The sequence below is a fragment of the Sinohyriopsis cumingii genome, chromosome 9, assembly GCF_028554795.1.
Source record: "Sinohyriopsis cumingii isolate HCF-2022 chromosome 9, ASM2855479v2, whole genome shotgun sequence".
Lineage (NCBI taxonomy): Eukaryota > Metazoa > Mollusca > Bivalvia > Unionida > Unionidae > Sinohyriopsis > Sinohyriopsis cumingii.
Window position 1 is genome coordinate 66,046,605 of NC_142969.1, and position 21,402 is coordinate 66,068,006.

A 21,402-nucleotide genomic window follows, 5' to 3' on the forward strand; every position below is an offset into this window, starting at 1 on the left:
TATCTAGTGCTTCGCTGACAGGCATCACACGAAGAACAAAGAGAATATTCTTCAACAATTAGCTGAACACTTTGACAGCGTCCTGAATCGTATTTCATCCACGAACGATGAAGCCATCAGTCGTCTCGTCCAATTACCCATCAACAAAGCACTGGATGACCCTTCAACCTTGCTCGAGACACAGGAGGCGATAGTCTGTTCTCCAGTGTAAAAGCCCCTGGTTCAGACTCCATCGCAACTGAAGTCTACAAGGAAGGGGGATTAGCCCCGATAGAAAGGCTTCATCAACTGTTTTGTTTTTCTTGTGTGTCAGCAAGCGACGATCCCCCTGGAATTCAAAGATGTTTTCATAATCCACCTGTATAAACGCAAAGGGCCTGCGACAGCCACTGGGGTATATCATTGCTCTCAATTACAGTAAAGATACCCTCCAGAATCCTACGGAACAGCCTAAATACGCATCTTGACAAGGGACTCCTGCCTGAAAGCCAGTGTGGATTGCGGTAAGAACGTGGGACCATCGACATGGTGTTTGCTGCAAGACAGTTACAAGAGAAATGTCAAGAGAAAAACGCCGACCTTTTCTCCATATACGTGGACTTGACAAAGGCCTTCAATATTGTCAGCAAAGAAGGCGTATGGAAGGTAATGGCCAAGTACGGATGCCCAAGAAAATATGTATCCATGTTTAAGCACTTCCACGACTGCATGCATGCATGAGTTTAGGACAATGGAGAGACATCTGAGCCATTCTCAGTAACCAATGGCGTCAAGCAGGGTTGTGTTCTGGCACCGACACTGTTCAGTCTATTGTTCTCCGCCATGCTGACTAATGCTTTCAAAGACAGAGAAGTTGGAGTCAGCATCCGATAGCGTACAGATGGAGAACTGTTTGACCCCAGTAGTCGTCAAGCGAAAACCAAGGTTATAACAGACACCATCAGGGATTCTTATTTGCTGATGACTGCTCCCTCAACGCTGGCTCAGAAACCGAACTGCATCGCAGAGTTGATAAGTTATCCAACTCCAGCACAAACTTCGGTCTCAGCATTAGTACCAAGAAGACTGAAGTCCTGCATCAGCCGGCTCCTGGAAATCTAAATGTTAAACCCAACATCACCGTCAACGGCCAAAAATGCAGCGTAGAGAACCGCGTCACCTACCTTGACAGTACACTAACACAGAGCGTCATTATTGTCGACTAGGTGAACCTCAGCATTGCCAGAGCTAGCACAACTTTCCGCAGACTGTATGCCAACGTCTTGAACAGAAGAAGCATCATCATCCAGACCTAACTAAAGGTCTACCGGGCACTACGTCATGCAAAACGTGGACGGTGTGCCAACGCCACGCCAGGTAGATGTACCACTTTCACACACGTCTCAGGAAAATCCTCAACATCAAGTGGCAGGACAAGGTTCCTGACACTGAGGTACTCGCCTAGCATAAACACTGTCCTGTTCCAGTCCCAGCTACGCTGGTAGGACATCTTGTACGGATGCCAGACCACCGGCTGAATATGAGACTCTTCTATGGCGAACTACAGCAAGGACATCGATCACACGGAGGTCAGAAGAAACGCTTCAAACACAATCTTTTCGCCTCATTGAAAGCGCTCAACCTAAACACTGATTCCTGGGAGCAAACAGCAAACGATCGAGTCATTTTGCGTTTCTCTGTGCACAAAGGCTCTAAGTTGTGCAAATTCAGCAGTAGAGCAGCTGTAGAGCAGAAGAGGCAAGATAAAGAAGCGGGTGCTATTAACCCTCATGGAAATGTCCCACTCGTCCCTGGTCACTTATGCAAACGAACACTCCGTGCAAGGATTTGCCTCATCAGCCACCTGCCAGGCACAGAACAGAACCAGCCCAATCAATCTTCGGGTGACTAGATAAGTCCTCCTTGACTCGACGGACGAACAACGAATATCCATTCTGAAGGTTGCTTGAAATCTCTCTACTGTGACTCTCTTGATATATTTCTTGGGAGTCAAGTTAGGTAGACGTCTTCGTATTTTGCTTTTTCCCCTCTTTTATCATCGGTGTGTCTATCAGACGAAGCGTTTCTCCTTAATTTGTATCATTTCTTCATTTAGTTATGGTATCTCTTCTCTAGGGTGTACAATAGAAACTTCTTTTCCATCGCGTATGAAGGCTTGCATTTTTATAACATCTCTTCCCTCTATAACCATGGCGGTGAGTACTTCGCTTCATGTTGGGCTTACTTCTTTCGGTAGGTTTGATTGGTCAATCCACGGCTCTCCTGTGTTCCATCAGTCTCTATCCCGTTTCAATTGAATGGTCCTTGTCCTAAACAGGTGATACAGACCCGTGTTTTCTCGAATCTGGAATGATCGCTTCTGTTATTGAAGCATTGGTTTGCTAAATATATAATATGTGCAAAACTGTCACATTCAAACGTTCAGATATCTCCTGTTGTTTTAGGGCCGTTCAGGTGGACTGGTGGTTAGAGCGTCCGCCTCAGAAGCGGGAGGTCGTGGGTTCGAACCCCGGCCGCGTCATATCAAAGACTTACAAAAATGGTACGAACAGCTGCCTCGCTTGGCGCTCAGCATTAAGAGGTTAGTGTTAGGACTGGTAGGCCTGGTGTCATGATAATGACACTGGGTGGGACATCATGCTACTTGTCTGCGGCATGATGCCCCAGTGCTAGACATCACTATAATCCAGCACACTGCAGACATCGTAGCGATATAACTGACAAATTATTAAAGCTACGTTAAAAATCTTAATCACACACACACACACCTGCTGCTTTAGTCCATATTTAGAATTCCGTCTTGAATTCAGTGAGAGAAACTCACGTTTTTTCCTTTTGTTCTAATGTGGGTGGGTTTCATGCTTCACCTCATCTTTACCACCATTATCATGCCTGACATATGCAATCTACGCTTTTTAAAACCAGCAGATTGTTTGGAAAACATTACCGTTTTACTAATTACAAATTTCATTCAGTAAACAATCAGCAGTCGTTGAAACTGGTACAACGGTGCATGGCTGCATAATGGGATTGGGGCTAACATGTGTACACAATAAGCCTTATTGTTGTATCTGGAGAGTTTATGTAAAAAATGCGGGACGATTTTCGATGTGTTAATAGTAATAAAGAAACCATGATGACTTTTGAGACCTATGATTTAAAATCGACATTCCTTTGGCGGAAGCGAGATCAAAAGAAAAGATCGATACAAAAATGATCTCGGCGTGACTATCTTGACCTTTTGTCTTGTTTGGCACTGCGTTATTCGATATGTTTCAAGTTAAAGGTCAATAGACAATAAGTAAAAGGCATGTTTTATTTCAGTTTGTAACCATTACATAAGAGTTGTAATGGTAATCGTACAACGTTATCGACAAGGACAAGTACACACACACACACACACACACACACACACACACACACACACACACACACATATATATATATATATATATATATATATATATATATATATATATATATATATATATATATATATATATATATATATATATATATATATATATATATATATATATATATATATATATGTATGTGTGTGTGTATATATATATATATATATATATATATATATATATATATATATATATATATATATATATATATATATATATATATATATATATATATATATATATATATATATGTATGTATGTATATTGCAGAGTGGAATATTTTCCTAGTACCTAAATATTTTGCATTTTGTTATATACTATTGAATATCAATATTTTATGTGTTGCGCCTCAGCAAATTCACTTTTATTATTGCCATATATGCACGTACTCTTCTGACTAGACCTGATATGAAAATAAAGAATGGTATTACATTTTCGGACACATATGTTTGTCACCGTATTGGTTTGTGTGGAAAGGTTATATACCCCATCGTTTAGATGGGGCTGCTTATCCCTTTGTAATATACACGCACTTTAACACGAAAATAGGTATTTTAACGACTTTTGTATCAAGAGGAATGTTTAGAGAAAAAACTGACATGTTACCGGTTAAAATTACTTTTTTTCCCACTTTGATTTTGGCGTTGTAGAAACTGTAATATGATAGTTATTTATCATTTTCTGCTGTTGGAATTATACGACATCGTTTATATTATTTCCTTATATCGATGGAAGGTAATATCTGATGACGGTCTGACCAGACTCTTTTAGCTTTACCATACAAATCCTTACATTTATCAATTTTTCACGTGACAATTGATGCACAGTACTATAAGCATAAGCCTCCATAAATAGGTGCATGCCAGGGAGTTTCCATGTTTAACAGCAATAGGCCCCAAACTGCCACAGAACACTGCTTTTTAAAGCTAAAACAACTAACTCTAATGAATGAAAACTTGTATGCCAATCTAATGACTGTTTTTTTAATGTATTATCTTTAAATTCTATGGGAAATGAATTAGTGGTCTTGTCCCTAGAAGCATCAGCAACTATTACACCATATTCTTTGAACCTTTCATCTAGTGGTTTCTTCTGTTGATTTTTAACTTTTATTATTTTCTCTAAAGTATATTTTATAAAAAATATGTTGTTCGTGAACTATTGCTGCTTATTGACTTTCCTAACTTCATAATAAAATATTTAATTTAGATTGGTTAGATCTTCTTCATTAGCAGTATGTTTCCGAATTTTCTTTATAGTGTTTGTCAAGAAATTCATACTTTGTTTTCATAGTGGTACGTATATCTATATTGTACGTTTAAAATTTGTCCATGACTGTAGATTGTAAGGTTTATTTCTAAACAACGTATTACATAGCTAACTTCGGTCCATAATAGCAGATTATGCTTTAAGATAATACTCGTAAACATGTTAACATTACGTTTGGACTATAGAAAGTTCTAGAAGAAACCTTTTGACACACGTCCAGGTTATCTCTTTGTGTCTTACATTTTTTAAATAAAATGTTCGGATCAAAAGAATGATTTATTCCTATCCTAAAACCAATCGTTGCAGAATCAATTTTAATTGAGTATAGTTATAATTTGAGAGGAATTATTTGTTTAACTTTATTAATTGAAATTGCAAAATGCTCATTCACTTTTTGACTCGACACTATTTTAGAATTATTGATAATTCATTGAAAGACATTTTGGATTATAACACTGTGATACACCAAGACGATAGGTATATTGTCAAATTCAAATTGGAACATCAGCACATTAAAGATTAAAATGGAATTCATTCCGAATACTCTATGCGTTTCTATTATATGGGATTTAATTCATAGTAATCTAAGTTCCTTACATATTTTCATTTAATAACTAAGATAATTCAATTATTTGTTACATTTTACTAGACATGTTTGTTTTCCTTTTTCTAATATGTACTATTTTTTTTCAACCGTAGTCACAAATCCTCCCTGCTATTTTTCTCCCTGATCAGCATAAGCTCTACGAACATTTCCTTCTCAAGTCTTAAGTTTGTTTTATAGGTCAAAGTTGACTTTTTGAACGTGATTGTAGAACGTTTTGAATGTTATTCGTAGATTTAATATGTCAGTTATTTAAATTATTATGCATATTTGCAATAACCTTTACAAACTCGAATACATCCGTTTCAGAGACATCATTTGGTATATGTTGAGAACTGCATCATCTTTAAACAGTGTTCTTTCTATTGGCTTAATTTCTATTGACTTAGTCCATTTCTTTTCTTTTTTCTTTTAATCAATTCATCCACTCCGACCCCACCCCCCTCCCCAACCATTATTCCACGTTATTTACTAGTTATATAGTAAAACTAACATTTTTGTATGGGGTTAAAAGCTATAGAATGTTCTTTGTAATACAGTGGTTTATTTATACTCTTTAAGCTATACGCCTTGTCATCTAACTTTAATTATGGCAGTAGAGTAGGAGTAAGATCACGTGTAGTGGTATCGCTTCTATAAAAAAAGAGTAGGATCACGTGCAGTGACATTACTTCTATAAAGAAGAGTAGGATCACGTGCATAGGAGTAGGATCACGTGTAGTAGTATCGCTTCTATAAAGAAGCATAGGATCACGTGCAGTGACATCACTTCTATAAAGAAGAGTAGGATCACGTGCAGTGACATCGTTTCTTTAAGGAAGCGTAGGATCATATGAAGTGACATCACGTGTAGTGGTATCGCTTCTATAAAGATAAGTAGAATTTTTTATAAAAATTTAAAACAGTCAAAGCATAGAAGTGAACATATTTGAGAGCAAAAACAGTCTAGGACTGCTTATCATTACTTAGATGGTGCTAAAATAGGACCGTGATTTTATTACCTGTTAGATGGCTTAGTTGTTGTAATAGGAAAATGTGATACATACTTTGAACTACAAACTCGAAAGAATCATTAAAGGGAAACACTAAGACATCCCGAAAGTATTTAAATAATCTCCAAATCAATGACAATGCCGGTGACGTATTAATGTAGCTTAGCTTTGGATGAATATGGCAGTTACCGCAAAATGTTTGTTAATGTTTTTAGAACTTAAATCAAACATATGAAATATAAAACATGTTATCAACTAAAATTATGAAAAGGGACTACATAGAAATATGGCAATTGCCGCCAAATATAACTAATTTTGTCAGAAACTTAAATCAAACGTATGAAATATGAAATATTTTACGAACTAAAACTACGAAAAGGGGTTATATAGAAGAATCTTCGTGGTGAATCTCAGCATCCAGACATGATAAAATTGCAGACGATAGTTATCGTAACAGTCACTAACTCTGAAGCATATCAACTGCACGTGCTAAGCCTGATTTTGATGTTTACATTAATTTCTCGCTTTTCTGGATAAAACGCATCACTGCTATTTGCTCCCATCATTTCATTAGGCTAAATTCCACAATCGCAATTATATGCGACAATGACAATTGAAATGAAATATTCATAACTGTACTGTCTACAGATGCTTGATGACGAATAATCCTAGAAATTTTTAATACGGCGGATCTGAATTTTATCGGATAAGGTCATCAAATCTTATAAAAACAGGGCATTTCTTGTCAATAGTTCTAATGTCTTTCTCAATTTCAGACGCGCAATCCAATTTACGTCAGTCTATATTCGATACGGTTATAGATAAAAACTCAATAAATCTCGCGAGAAGCGCCATAAGGAAGGGGAAAATATCCCATTAAATGAACAAATGGACCGTCGTCGTCAGAAGGAATTTCTGATCAATCTACGACACGTTATTTACAGAGGTCTTTCACACAACGATGTTATTCAGTGTATAGCGTGCTTTATGGAGCTACATATTTTCATTATCCTGAACACTTCAGCAGTCTTGAGGCTTTTAGCGGCATCTTGCCTTTCATCTTGCCGTGTCTCAAGATAGTTCTGAATGGCGGATCACAGAAGACCTCAGCCGGCAACAGTAAGACATCAAACATGGACTCCAAAATGTTTACTGGGAAAGACGTCACGGGTGAAAGTTTTTCTCCGGTATTATCGTTTTGCTGTCAATAAAATACCCGAGATGAAAGTCTACAAAATGGACGGATCGGATGGGTGGGTATACCTGTATGTGAATAAGAATTAAACATGAACCCATCAATCACAGTTAGGAAGGCTTTACTTGGAGTCACGGAGAGAGGAATAAAATATAATCTACTTGCGAAAGAACAATAATTAAAGCATTTTGTTTAAAATTGGGAATATACTGACTTTCAGAAACACAGATACTCTAAAACGAGTGAAAATTTAAAAACAACATTAAATCGAAAGTGGCATGAAACGTTTAAAAATCTTGTCAAAACAGCCATTTTCTTTGATGAAAATTAAATATGAACTGAAATATGTCCTATCAATTGTTTTCTAACCCATTTGTCCTTAGGTAAAACGAGTGATGATTATAATTTCCATTAATATATGGATTTTATTTCTTTTTAGGATGACCATGATTAATGTGGCGAAGATCTTTCAATATATTGCAAAGACATTGCCTATCGCTTCGGACTGAGCCTGGTATCCGCTGCTCTGGTCAAACGTGGAATTTGCAACTCTGTTACCATCGCCGTCCAGCTGATAAGATGAACGCCTATCCAGAAACTGAATAATTTCAAAGCAATGTCTGATCATTATGCTAATGAAGCGACATGTACCTTCGTTTCAAGTACCTTGTATGAATGAGGTGATGAATTGATGTATGTACGCACGTACCACGGGTGGATGTACGGTGACTGTTGCATCTAAACTGCATGGATGCATACTGTCCATTACATTCCTATTTAAGAGCCTAGTTAAAAGGAATATACATAAAATTCCCGTTCTACAATGCTACATTAAATCTATATCATTATGTGGGTGGGTGGTGGTTCAAACGGTTATTATTGTAGTCATTACGTGTTCCTATATTAAGACACTGAATAGTAATATATTTGTTGGTGTCTTCGAAACGGATTCAGCATAAGAAGCACACTTTCTTTGGAGTGCTATCAAATTATATTTGTTTCTTTAATTTCCTGTAACTTCAGGCTTGGACTAAAGAGTATCATTGTTACAGGATTTGTTCTCGTCGCAATATAGCCGTAAACGGAAAAGCTTCATGATTTGTTGTTATGTAAATACCTTAAATTCGGTATCTATATCACTGGGTATGGAAATGCTAATTAACTGAGAAATATACTTTCATTTACAACTGTTCTGTAACTTTTAACGATAGATATCTCAATCACAGAATCTCGTCCAACATTATTGTCAGCTATTCATTTCTTCATCCATCTAACCACGGCCCCCACCCCCGTGATAGTGTTACAAATACCCAAATCAAGTTCTATATAAAAATTGTATGAGTAGTGCAACATCTCATTGTAGCATGCACTTAAGCGCCCATGCATGATAGAATATCATTATTACAATAATGTAGAGTAATGTAAGCTAAATCTGCCAGAAAAAGTAGGCCTTTTTTTAAAAGCTTGTTTTGAAAGCAAATTACACATATTTCCAATTTTATAACAGCAGAAAGAAAGAAAAGAAAAGCGTTTCATTGTAATGAAACCTCACAGATTTAAGACTGTAATATTTCGATTGTATCTTATAGATTTCTTCTTGCTGTATCGAATGGTTTTCTTCTCTGTGTGTGTTTTGCATCTGTAACTGTTATTTTGTATGTTAATTTCTCGTCTCATTGGTTTGGCATACATCTAAATCATATGTCAAACTTCCATTACAATTTGGATCTCTTAAATCAAGCTATTCATCCGTTAGTAGCAAGGAAAGCGTTTCATGTTCCCCTGCACATGCCCAGTGAATCTGCCTAGTTTCTTAATATTGGCTTAGTAAATTGTATGACGAGGGTGGATTCAGTGCACCCGGTGACACTATCTGCTTGGTCGCATTTTATTTTGAGGGTAGCATAGATTTATAACTTGTAGCTTGTTTTTGTACAAACATTCATTATATTCCAGTTGCCCATATATAGAAACTGTAACAATTAATTTCCTTAGAAAGCATTAGGAGAAATAGTTTACTGTGTATATGCACGAATCTGAAGTGTTTGCTATATTACAGGGGTGATATTGCTCTTTTACAAAATAAAACAACTGGAAAAGATTAAGATCAGAAACAAATCTGCATAAAATGTATTTTCCAGCTATGAAATTGTGATGAAGTAATGTTCGACCATTATTATATTAATGATTTTCTGGCAATTATAATAATTATCCTACGATTATCTGAGTGATACATTTAAGAAACAATAATAACTTTACTTTTCAAGCACACATAAAGTATGGAAAAAAATATATAATTTGTGGTAAAGAACTTTATATTGCATTTGAAGTATTGATTCAGCTTTTATCATACTCAAACTCTATTTGAATCTGATGTGTCAGAGATAAACGTTTTACAAATCAATCTGATGGAAAAATTTAGAAGGACTGACATGACTTCTCAGATAAAAGGTTTATAGATTTTGACACATTTCTTGGAGTTTTTAAGTCCTTAAATATCGTACAATGAGCATATATGTCTGGTATTTTTTTGTGGAGCAGCGAGAGACGATTGGAAGTTAATAAGAGTTGTGCATGACCACAGTTTTTATTTTAATGGAACATTGCAACTATCAGGACAAGTATTTCATTGATGATTCAAAATCCTCGTTTTTCTGATATCTTGATCCGTTTTATTTACTTACGGTTACTTTGAAATATATGCTACATAGAGTTTATGGCCAATCCACGTATATAAAGGAGAAAAGGAGAAAAGAAAAATATGAACCAGATTATTCCCACGTGATCACTGTTAAATCTCATACAATACGTTCATGTAAAATTCAATATAATGTCGTATAAGATAGAAGATGCCTTGCATAAGAATTCCAGAGTAGCAAAAAACATATGGCCAAGATGATAATTAAGGGCAATGCTTTTACATATCAACCAGTCAGACGACAGGGTGTTCACATGAGACCGAGTTTGCAATCTTAGATACAAATTATTGTGAAGTGTGGACCATATTGAAGACAAGCTTAAGGATTGGAACTACCAAAGGTGGTAATATGGAAAGCAATTAGACATTATCTAAACACGCAGTGCTAAAGAAGAAAAACAGCGTAGAATGTTCAGAGAAGTACCTAAAACCAGTCTATTCTGCTGTATTACAGTCACACGGGAAGTTGTAAAGATCAAATAGAAAATACGAGAAAGACAATTAAAAAATACAAACAGCAGCAGGTCAAAAATAAAAATCAGCTTCAGTTGAAAAAATATTTCTGTAGTATGTCGATATAAAGATTTAGCAATTATCTTAGCTTTTCAGCTTACTGTTGATATCTAGGTAAATGTACTGAAAATCAATGAGATTGCAAGCAAATTTTGAAGAGAAATATACTAAATATGTTACAGGAACAAACAACATTTAATTTACGTTTGCCTCAAAAGTCTGTATTGCTTTTGCTTGCTGATACAGTCCATCTTTGTAGAAAAGGGATCTAAAAGTGAGAATCTTGAATCTCGGATTATCTTCAAATCCGACATTAACGATTATATAGAGAATTGATCTCAAAATTATCTTTCGAAAAAGGCTCCCATACGATGCCTATTAAGGCTGGACTTTTTAAGTCAGTTTTAAGTGGGAAACTGGTGAATATTGTCATATTAGCCTCTGTGTTACGGCTTCTAAACTGACATGACTAATTATATAATATTAGTTATTCACACCTCTGCAGACAAGAATCTGAATGACAAAATCCGTCACGTGTCCAACATGTCAGAAATAGAACATGGAGTTACTTTATAGTCAAGTCTGTATTTACTTTTTTGGTCTGGTTTCAAACATATATTTAAAACATGTAAATCTAGAAAATGCCGTAGCTCATATGTTTTTCCCTACACAGGAACTGTTATCAACGATGTGTCTACACCAATTAATATAAGCTTGATCACCATCATTCAGAAACATTGTCATTAATTTTTAATATCACGGTGTTTCCTGAAGTTTACTCTGTGAGCTGAATTAATGCCAAGAGTCATAAAAGTGGTGAAGAAAACCAGAACCCCTCACGAATTTAAAAGGGTACATTTGTCCAATGGGCAGGGGTGCTTATTTTCATTTTTTTTTATTTTTAAACTTACCTAAAAAAAAAGAAAAGAAGGGAAATTACTTGATGGAACGGTTCACTGAAAAGGCAATCAATTTACTGGAATTCTTCCACACATATTTTGTAAGAATTACTGACTAAAAAGAATGATCAAATGCATTCCTACAAAACTGACGATACAAAATAGAAAATATATTGTATAAATTCATTTCATATGTCTATAAATAGAATTGGCACAACTTCTTTTACAGAAACATAAACGGAATGGGGTAAAATGTAGGCAATAAATGATGACTTCAATAAACCAGATAATAACACAGAACAAAATTTGAGCCAATCATTATCTAATTTATAATATTCAGAAAAACAATATATTCTTTTTTGTCATCCCTAATTGTTTTACTTTCCTTCCATATTAGTTCAGTTATGATGTCCGTGTCCTTTGATATAACTGCAAGCATTACATACATGCCGGTTATATCTCCACTGAAGAATATTGTATAAAAATGGACCACCTTAGGCTCGCTTCTGTCATTTTAAAGAATTATATATGTTAAACCAGATAATCGTGACATCATTTTATATAGGCCATCCTATTTAATCTAAAATATTTAGGGGAAATAAGTTCAACTCTCGTGCAGTTTTAGTAAAACAAGTATCCTCATTCTTCCCATAAAATATCACTTCTCGTGCGTTGCATTTTTTGAAGAATGTAACGGCTCGCTCATGAGCGCCTGGGCAATGTCCGTTCTATTTTATTCATCATTGTTAGACCTAATATTTTATCAGGCATCATCAGACATCTAAATTCATTGACATATTCCTATACCGAATTTCAATAGGACATTTGAGCATATTGGATATCTGCATCCCAACCCTGACGATGATATTTTTCGAATATTAATTATGACCGTCTGCCATACTCAAATGTATATCACGAAGAACTGTTTTAGTTCCATGGAGATAATACGATACCACATAGATACATGTTCTATCAACCTTATACAACCATCTGTAAATAACACTCATCTTTAGAATTCAGATGTGTCCCACTCCATAAACCTGGCTTTTGTAGCTCTTGACATCGCCAAAATATCGTTTCATGATGACGTGCCTTACATCCCCTGTTAGTCCGCGCTAAAGGCCCGATATCAAAATCCTCAGATTGAGGTTTCACTGTTCTCTCGGTGGACCATTCTTTGCTCTAATGTCAGTGGCCGATGTCACTCTCTTGATACAGTTGTCACATTCTTGGGTTTCAATATCTACAAATACCTTTATATCAATCACGCCGATAACAGTTCAGTCGTTCATCTATATGACTTCTGACAGATCTGTTCTCGGTTTCAAAGTCATATTCACTCAAAACTTCAAACCATCTCCAAATGAACGTTTGGATATTTCAGTTTCATCTGGTAATTCAAAGTCGTATGATCGGTTCTTATCTTACACTTTGTGCCTAATGGGTATTGTCGGAAATACGTGACAAAACAGACAACTGTAAGAAATGTTCTTTCTTTGTGACTTATTAATAACGTTTTTGTCAGAGTGTTGCTTATATGAGCAATAATTTTTTCAGTGTCGTTTCGCATCTGAGATAAGACACTGCTTACTGCGTATCCGCTGTTATCCATGTTAAGAGCGGACCTTCCTTTGGCGCGAGAATAAGATAATACGGGAAACTGAATTTAGTTTCAACTTCACACATCTAAATACATTTTCACACACCTATGTCCAATTAATCTTTCTTATTGCTCTATATCTTTGCCATTTCAGGACAGGTTCAATACATTTCTCTGAAGCTATGTCACCTAAGTGCTTGACTTGTTTCTTCTTAAATAGTTTAAACATGCGTGACTTCAGTTCCAATTTTGCTCCAGTAAGTTTGAAATTACTTCAAAAAGTCGAAGTAATTCTTACTCGAAGAATAGTTCCAATTTTGCTCCAGTAAGTTTTAAAACGACTTCAATAAGTCGAATTGATTCTTATTCAAAGACAAGTTCCGATTTTGCTCCAGTAAGTTTTATAAAGACGTCAATAAGTCGAATTAATTATTACTCGAAGAAGGTTCTGAAGACAAACACTGTCCTCTATGTAGACTGATGTTTTATTTCAGGTGACTCTAGCCAATATAGGCTTCATTAAATGCTCAAATGTTGCTGAGAAATTGACCAAATGGCAATAATAGCCTTTGATATAAGCAATTTCACACTAATAGTGATGATGTTTGCACTTTCTTCAAGTTCTTCGTGTCGATTGCCTCTGTACATATCAAGAGTAGACAACCATCATGTTAAGCAGAGGATGTTAAAAGTTCTCTGACAGCTATGGCAGTGGGTACGCGTATTTGTTACTTTGTTCATTTTTCTGGAAACATAACAAAATTGTAACGTACCATCCTGGAGCTGAGATTTATAGGTGAGGCCAACTAGCTTAATGACATCTCTACAATATCGTTGTCCAGCATGAATGCAAAATGTTAATGAACCACCTTTTCTTGCCATATTGGGAGCTGTCTGCGTTGTTTTCGATTATTTGTTGCGCTACGTGTGCTTATTTCACGCTTGTCGATATCAGAATTTGCCAAGATCAAAGTAATCTAAAATGAAACCAAAACAATATAGACTAAGCTTTACTGGTCAAGTAAACACTCAAATGTGTCATGGACGTGTTATATTGGTGACGCAAGTTCTCCAATATGTCAAGGACTTGTTATACTGGTCAAGTAAACTCTCTAATATGGCAGGGACTTGTTATACTGGTCAAGTAAACTCTCTAATATGGCAGGGACTTGTTATACTGGTCAAGTAAACTCTCTAATATGGCAGGGACTTGTTATACTGGTCAAGTAAACTCTCTAATATGGCAGGGACTTGTTATACTGGTCAAATAAACTCTCCACCTGGTCAGGAACTTGTCACATTCTTCCATATGTTCTGACTACACAGTTCTGCGTACCACAGAATTGAACTTGTCCAGTATAAACGTATCTGGAATGTCCAACGTGACAGATTGAACATCCTTGGCTTCACTAACTCGATCAATAGAAGCATGTTCACCCCAAATGGAATGACATGCTTAAATAACACCTGCAGTGGAATATTTGTTGAAAATCACAGGTGCCTTTTCGAAATCCAAAGGTGAATATGCATAAAATAGTCTTGCCATAAAAAGACAATGTTAAACCATCTTATTTTGTGACGTATACTCAAGAGTTCTGTTATGTATGTTTAATTTATTGTATGTTTGACATGTGTCCGTAATTGAGGGGTGTGGATATAGTTCTTGCATACCTGACGTTTGTCATGATGGTGATTGAGGGTTGTGAATGGAGCTTTTGCCAAACTAACTTTGGTCATGATTTTAAGTAGTAGACCAGATCTTTACTGGAATCTGAGTTCAATTAATTATTAGATTATTACTTTTCCAGAACATGCTAATGCAGTGAGAGTCAGGTGAACTATATATAAATACAGGTTTGGTAAATAATTGCTCATTCCTGTTCTAAGACGTGTTCAGACATAATTTGAGTTAAGAAAAGTACTAATTGACATTTTGAACCAAAACACTGCCTTGTGATTATTGAGAAATCATTCAAAGACATTATATTTTGGTATATCAGGACATTCAAGACTATTGAGATTCATTAGGAACATTCTGTACTGTTGGACTTGTGATAAGATATTTTGGAGTACTTGATATTTAATTCACAATAATGTAAGTGTCTGTAAAATGTTCAGAGAAATAATTTATTTGTTTTATCGCGCCTTTCTGTTACACAGTTTAAGACCTACATTCGTAAAAGTACATATAGTAGATGTAAGCGGCACTCTCTTTTCTTTCAAATGACCTTGAATGACTATGTAAGGTCATTTTTTAGAGTAATTTTCTGCACACTATACATTCGTGCTCATACTTCACCTTGTCCAATACGCTTCAGCTACAGTTGGTTGAAGTTAGTACACTTGGTACTGCAAATCCAAAACCGGGAATCCCATCCATACCTAGGATGCCATCCATATCCAGGATTCCATCACTATCCAGGATTCCATCTATATCCAAGATTCCATATATACGCTGGAATCCCATCCATGCTCAGGAATCCCATCCATGCCCAGGATTCCATATATATGCGCTACTCCATCCATAACTAGGACTCCATCCATGTACAGGATTGCATACATACCGATTCCATCAATATCTAGGATTTAGATACATACCTTGGATTATATCCATATCCAGGATTCCATCTATACACAAATTTCTATCCATACACGTGAATCTATCCATACATAGATCTCGCATCCATACCTATGAATCTATCCATATCCACGATACCATCCATAATCAGGAATCCATATATTCCCAGAAATCCCATCCATTTACTTGACGCAGTCCATACCCTGGATAACAATGATACTCAGGAATGCCATCCATACATAGAATTCCACCCATACCCAGACATCCCATCCATACCCAGGAATCCATCAATACGTAGAATTCCATCCATGCAAAACAACCCCATGCATACTTAAAAATCTGTCCCGTTCTTGATCAGCTATAATGATGTTAGTACATTGGATTTTCCAAATTCAGACATATATTAACCTTGCCATGCATGGACATGGTGACGATCCATGAACGATTCGGAATATCTCTCAGGCCGGAATAATCCATTGTCAATCCTCTTGTTGTATCTTTAAATACGCTCGCCTGTGCTATCAGTGTGTTGGATAAGCCAATGTCAACAAAGAATTTCAATTTATCCCAGACTATATTGTTCTTTCCTCACATAACTTGAAGCCTTGATACTGATTAAGGGCTTAATCTCCGTGTCTTTTGGTGATGGCTTTATCTAATCCTCAAAATCCTGTCCATGAATCTTGAGCTAAAACGGATCCCGCTCATGTGAAATCGTCAAAGCACCTGGGCCTTGATTTTGGGCGAGGGTTTAATGCTTGCCTTACCGACGCTATATCCGTCGGGTAAGCCTTCACTCGTCAAAAAGATTCTAATTCAAGTTAGGGCATTCTTTCTTAAGGTGCCAAATTTCACCATATTTGTAACAAGTTCCCCTCTCATGAATTTCTTCTTTTCTTAAATATTCTTATCGTGTCCAACAACTTGGCAATGTAACTGAAGTTTAATTTTGTTTAAATTATTAACTTGAAACATATTATTCCATCTGATAACGTATTTTGCTTTAGCTTCTAATGCTCTTGAGTGGTCAGTGGTCATGTCGTTTATTACAATCACATACACTTGTTTCACATTTGAAGTAATTACCTAGATAAAAGGCAATTCCGACTGCTTAGTCCAGTACTAATAGACAGGCTGGACATGAATTAATTTAAATTTTTCTATCCGTGCATCTGTATAATGCACTATGGTCTGTCTTTTATTTTGCCCCTCATTTAATATAAGCTAAACCAGTCTGTCTTTTATTTTGCAGCCCCCCCCCCCACATTTGATATAAGCTAAATGTGTCTGTCTTTTATTTTGCAGCCCCCCTCCTACATTTAATACAAGCTAAACGGGTCTGTCTTTTATTTTGCAGCCCCCCCCCCACATTTGATATAAGCTAAATGGGTCTTTTACTTTGCAGCCCCCCTCCTACATTTAATATAAGCTAAACGGGTCTGTCTTTTATTTTGCAGCCCCCCTCCCACATTTAATATAAGCTAATATATGTAGTCAGTAAGTACCTGCTGTCGAATATTCGGGTTTAGTCTTTCATTCCAAATATAAGATAAGATAAGAAGATAAGAATTCTTTATTTCAGACAACAAAGTCCATACCTCTAAATTAAAATATAATCATAAAGTAAAAACATTGTAAACATAAAAGAACATATATATCATACATACAAGTATACATATCCATCTACAACAATTAATTGTGCCATGCATTGTTAAGAATGACATTAAATGACACAACTAAATAGTAATTTGTTCCATCTACTAATAATATGAGAATTTAAATGAATGTCATAGTTCCAAAGAGATTTCAATATACAGTTTTTACAATTAGATATTCTTGTCATCATTGAGAAAACATACTTTCTCATTACTTCATCAAAAATAAATACATTATAATTTACAAACATGTTGGAGGCACTGTTCACCTAGGAAGACCTAACAGAAAACGAAGACTATTATTATAACCAATAACTAGTTTTCTTTTCATACATTCATAAGGAGCACAATACATAGTGCAGCAATAAGATTTGAATAATCTAATTTTGATATTTAGTGAACAATTCTTAAATTTACGTAGAAGCATGTTTGTTCGAGTACACAAAAATCGGTAATGTCTCATCATATCCTCATTATCTGACCGATTGGGTTTCAAAATATGCCCCAAATAGGTATAACTGTTGATATATGTAAGAGCATTGCCGTTAAAATGTACCGGGGGAGGAGATGGTAATTTGAAAGAAGTTAACTGAAAGGCCATGCATACTGATTTTTTTGTATGATAAATGATATCATTCTCCAGTGCGTATTGTTCACATATCTTTAATAATTTCTTAAACCTGTGATAGAAGGACTTATCAATGACATATCATCAGCAAAACTAAACTTGTTAAGGAACAACGCATTTGGTGGCAAACGTAACCCCACGTGACACTGACCGAGCTTACGATTTAATTCGTCTATATATATATATATATATATATATATATATATATATATATATATATATATATATATATATATATATATATATATATATATATATTAAATAACAAAGGGGAAAGAATACCCACCTGCCTCACCCCATTGGTTACATGGAAAGAACTGGATATTACACTTCCTCATCGCACACAATACGACTGTTTGCCATAACAGTTAACTAAAGTATGAACTATGTAGACAGGTATTTTAATGTCAATCAACTTTTTAAAGAGTGTCCAGTGATTGACCCTATCAAATGCCTTGCTAGCGTCTAAAAAGCATGCAAACACTGGACTGCCGTGTTCTACATAATAGCTAACAGTTTCCATAAAGGCATATATGCATAAATATGTTGAATGCTGCTTTTTAAAACCATTATCGGAGATTGTGACTTCACATCTTTGCAGTATGATGTATTCAAAAAATTTTTAGATAACAGTCGTAAGAGCTATAGGTCTGTAGTTATTTTTGTCCGCCAGGTTACCAATTTTGCTCTTTAGTAGCGGTATAATTGTAACTTTTGTGAAATCATCTGGTACAAAGTTATGTACAAATATACAAGTAAATAAAATCATCAATAGCATGTTGCATATATTATTCTGACCATGGTTCCCATCAGTGCAAATTGGTAGTTTATTGGAAGTTGTCGTAGTATTTTGTTTAACTTGCTTCCAGAATTCACGTTGGTCGACATTTTCAAATTTTTGTGCTAACGAGTCTGCTCGATGTTTTACTTCCCCATCTTACGTAATCTAAGAGCATACTTAAATTGTGCTCTTGTTTGGCGCATTTGGTTACTGAGATGGCCGTGACGAGGTTTACGGTTATTACGCCACATAAGGTAAGCGTTTCGTGCATGTTCATGTAGTTTTTTGACACAGTCATTCCAGCCTGGTATAACATGGTGACCGCGTTTGGATTTACTAGTTAAGCTATTACCAGAGTTCGGCAAAGCTTTTACTATATCAGTGTATAATCCATTTATCTGTTTCGTATGCACCTGTTTAGTACAGCCGCGGTCATTACAGATCGCAACACAATGTGGGATCTTAATCTTCCTTAAAAAGAATGCAGATGTCTGAGTATAATTCACTTTTTCATCAGAAATAAGGTCTGACCAATTGATATTGTATTTCAAGTTTGAGAGTTCACTGGGACAAGAATCAAATCTGGGAAGTAGATCAGTCTTAATAGTCATTAAAGTAGGACGATGGTCGGACCCTACTAGGGTGTGAAGTATTCTATTTATTCTCGTACAATACTTAAGAAATATCTCATCAAATCTGTCAGGCACTCATTAATACTTTTCCACGGGTGTGTAATTCCTGTTTCTTTCAGACGTATAACAATGTGCTGTAGATGTCCACTTCTGTCTCTTCATGCACTCGGTTTGACTGAGACGGTAGAGTAGCGTTAGCATTTAGATTGCTTGGTCTAAACCAGGGGTGGGCAAACTACGGCCCGCTAAGGGCTTTCATGCGGCCCGCCAAGAGTTTTCATGCGGCCTAGGATCAAGTCATCATTTCCACTGACTCTTTTTATGTAACTCTGTTTATCAAATAAATGTGCTTCTTTTGAAGTTTAAGTTTTCAAATATTAACAACATATTAACAATTGAAAATTAATTAGATGTTATTTAGAAAAACCTTTTGTTTTTTTCTATTTCAAATATTAATTATTTTACTTAATGAGCTATGCGGCCCGCGACAAGGTGTAAATTTGTGTATGCGGCACTTGCACAGGAAAGTTTGCCCACCTCTGGTCTAAACTGTCAAGTCGTGTTTCTTTATTCGCATTCTTCTCTTACATGTGTCTTGGATAACATATACTATCTGATTTATGAAAAATAAATCTGTCCATCTTAGTGTAAATATTAGCAATACAAACGAGGTAATTTAAAATTTGTTATTCCACGTATCCACTTGTGATGGATTCTTCTATCATCTGTTAACGTTACTGGTTAGTGATCCATCCCGAGCACTGATGTTGACAGACTAGCGTTCCGTCTGAGTTCTTGAATCCGTAAAACCCGCGTATGCTCAATTCGCCGTTCCTGGAATTTATTTAATCCCAAACTGCCCTCACTGATATTTTGTCGGACGGAATAATAGGCAGACTGACTTTGATTCCGTGTAGCATTCAAATGAACAAATGTTAAAGAATCAGCATGAAAAACAATTAAAATGTGAAACAAAAGGACTTGATCGCACAGCTACCACCAGATATAAGGATTTTATATTTACTGCACAGCAATCAAAAGTGGATATTGTAGTGCATACATAGTCCTTGTCAAACTTCACCAAATTCCTGTCAACAAAATAGTGAACCAATGTCATAAGATACTTGTCTTGACATTGATTTTGAAAACTATAACAGTTTGCAATAAAGAAGTAAATTTGTGGCTGTCTTGTTCTTTAAACCACCATCATTTCTGACTATGCAGACGAACAACCATTACTAAGTCGGTCTGAAATAATCAGTTATTAATTAATCTACTTTGTTCTCTTACACTCTGATATTTATGATTTTATCTGGTGAAGCACACGAGTGCAAATAAATCTGGCGATATTCTACATATCTGACATTACAGCAGCTATAAACAAGAAAAACTCTTCAATAAGTACATCACACACACCCAAGCACATGCGTGTGTCCTTGAACTTAAGGTGAAAGTAAATATCCCAGTCACTCCAATTTAGTTGAGAAACTTGGTGCAGCAGCAAACATACAGCTCAGCATGTTTTAAATCAAAGAATACATTTCAGAAATTTACTCTTCTGCTTTACAACATCCTGGTATATGCCGAATGAATGTGCTTCTTTATTACTTGCTAATCAGCTGCATTAGTCATCCACTGGCAGGCAGTTTAGGTAAGCCGAATTTCTTCAGAAATCTGAATAGAGATGGCCCACAAAAGTCATGTCACAGACATTCACTACAATGTTGTCTTTTCTGGAGAAAAAGCTGCATGTAAATGTCACGATTTTGAAAATAAAGATATGACAAAGTGAATATTGCGTTCCCAATTAAGACATCTGGACCAATACTATCAGGCTGAGCATCTCTTCGGGTATACAAACGCTCGAGAGAAAGTTGAAAAAAGTGTACAATGTAGCCTTCCGCGTCAGCGACCACAAAGACAGTATCAGTGATCGCTGCAT

The 21,402-nt window shown here is 35.9% G+C and overlaps 1 protein-coding gene across 1 annotated transcript in view; it reads left to right on the forward strand.

The window, feature by feature from the left end:
* LOC149791938 (uncharacterized) overlaps positions 1 to 7 on the forward strand; it is an 810-nt gene extending 803 nt beyond the window's left edge. The window contains exon 1 of the mRNA XM_089969499.1: positions 1 to 7. This exon is cut by the window's left edge and continues 803 nt beyond it. Within this exon, the coding sequence (XP_089825625.1) occupies positions 1 to 7 (7 nt within the window).
* Positions 8 to 21,402: the final 21,395 nt, after the last annotated feature.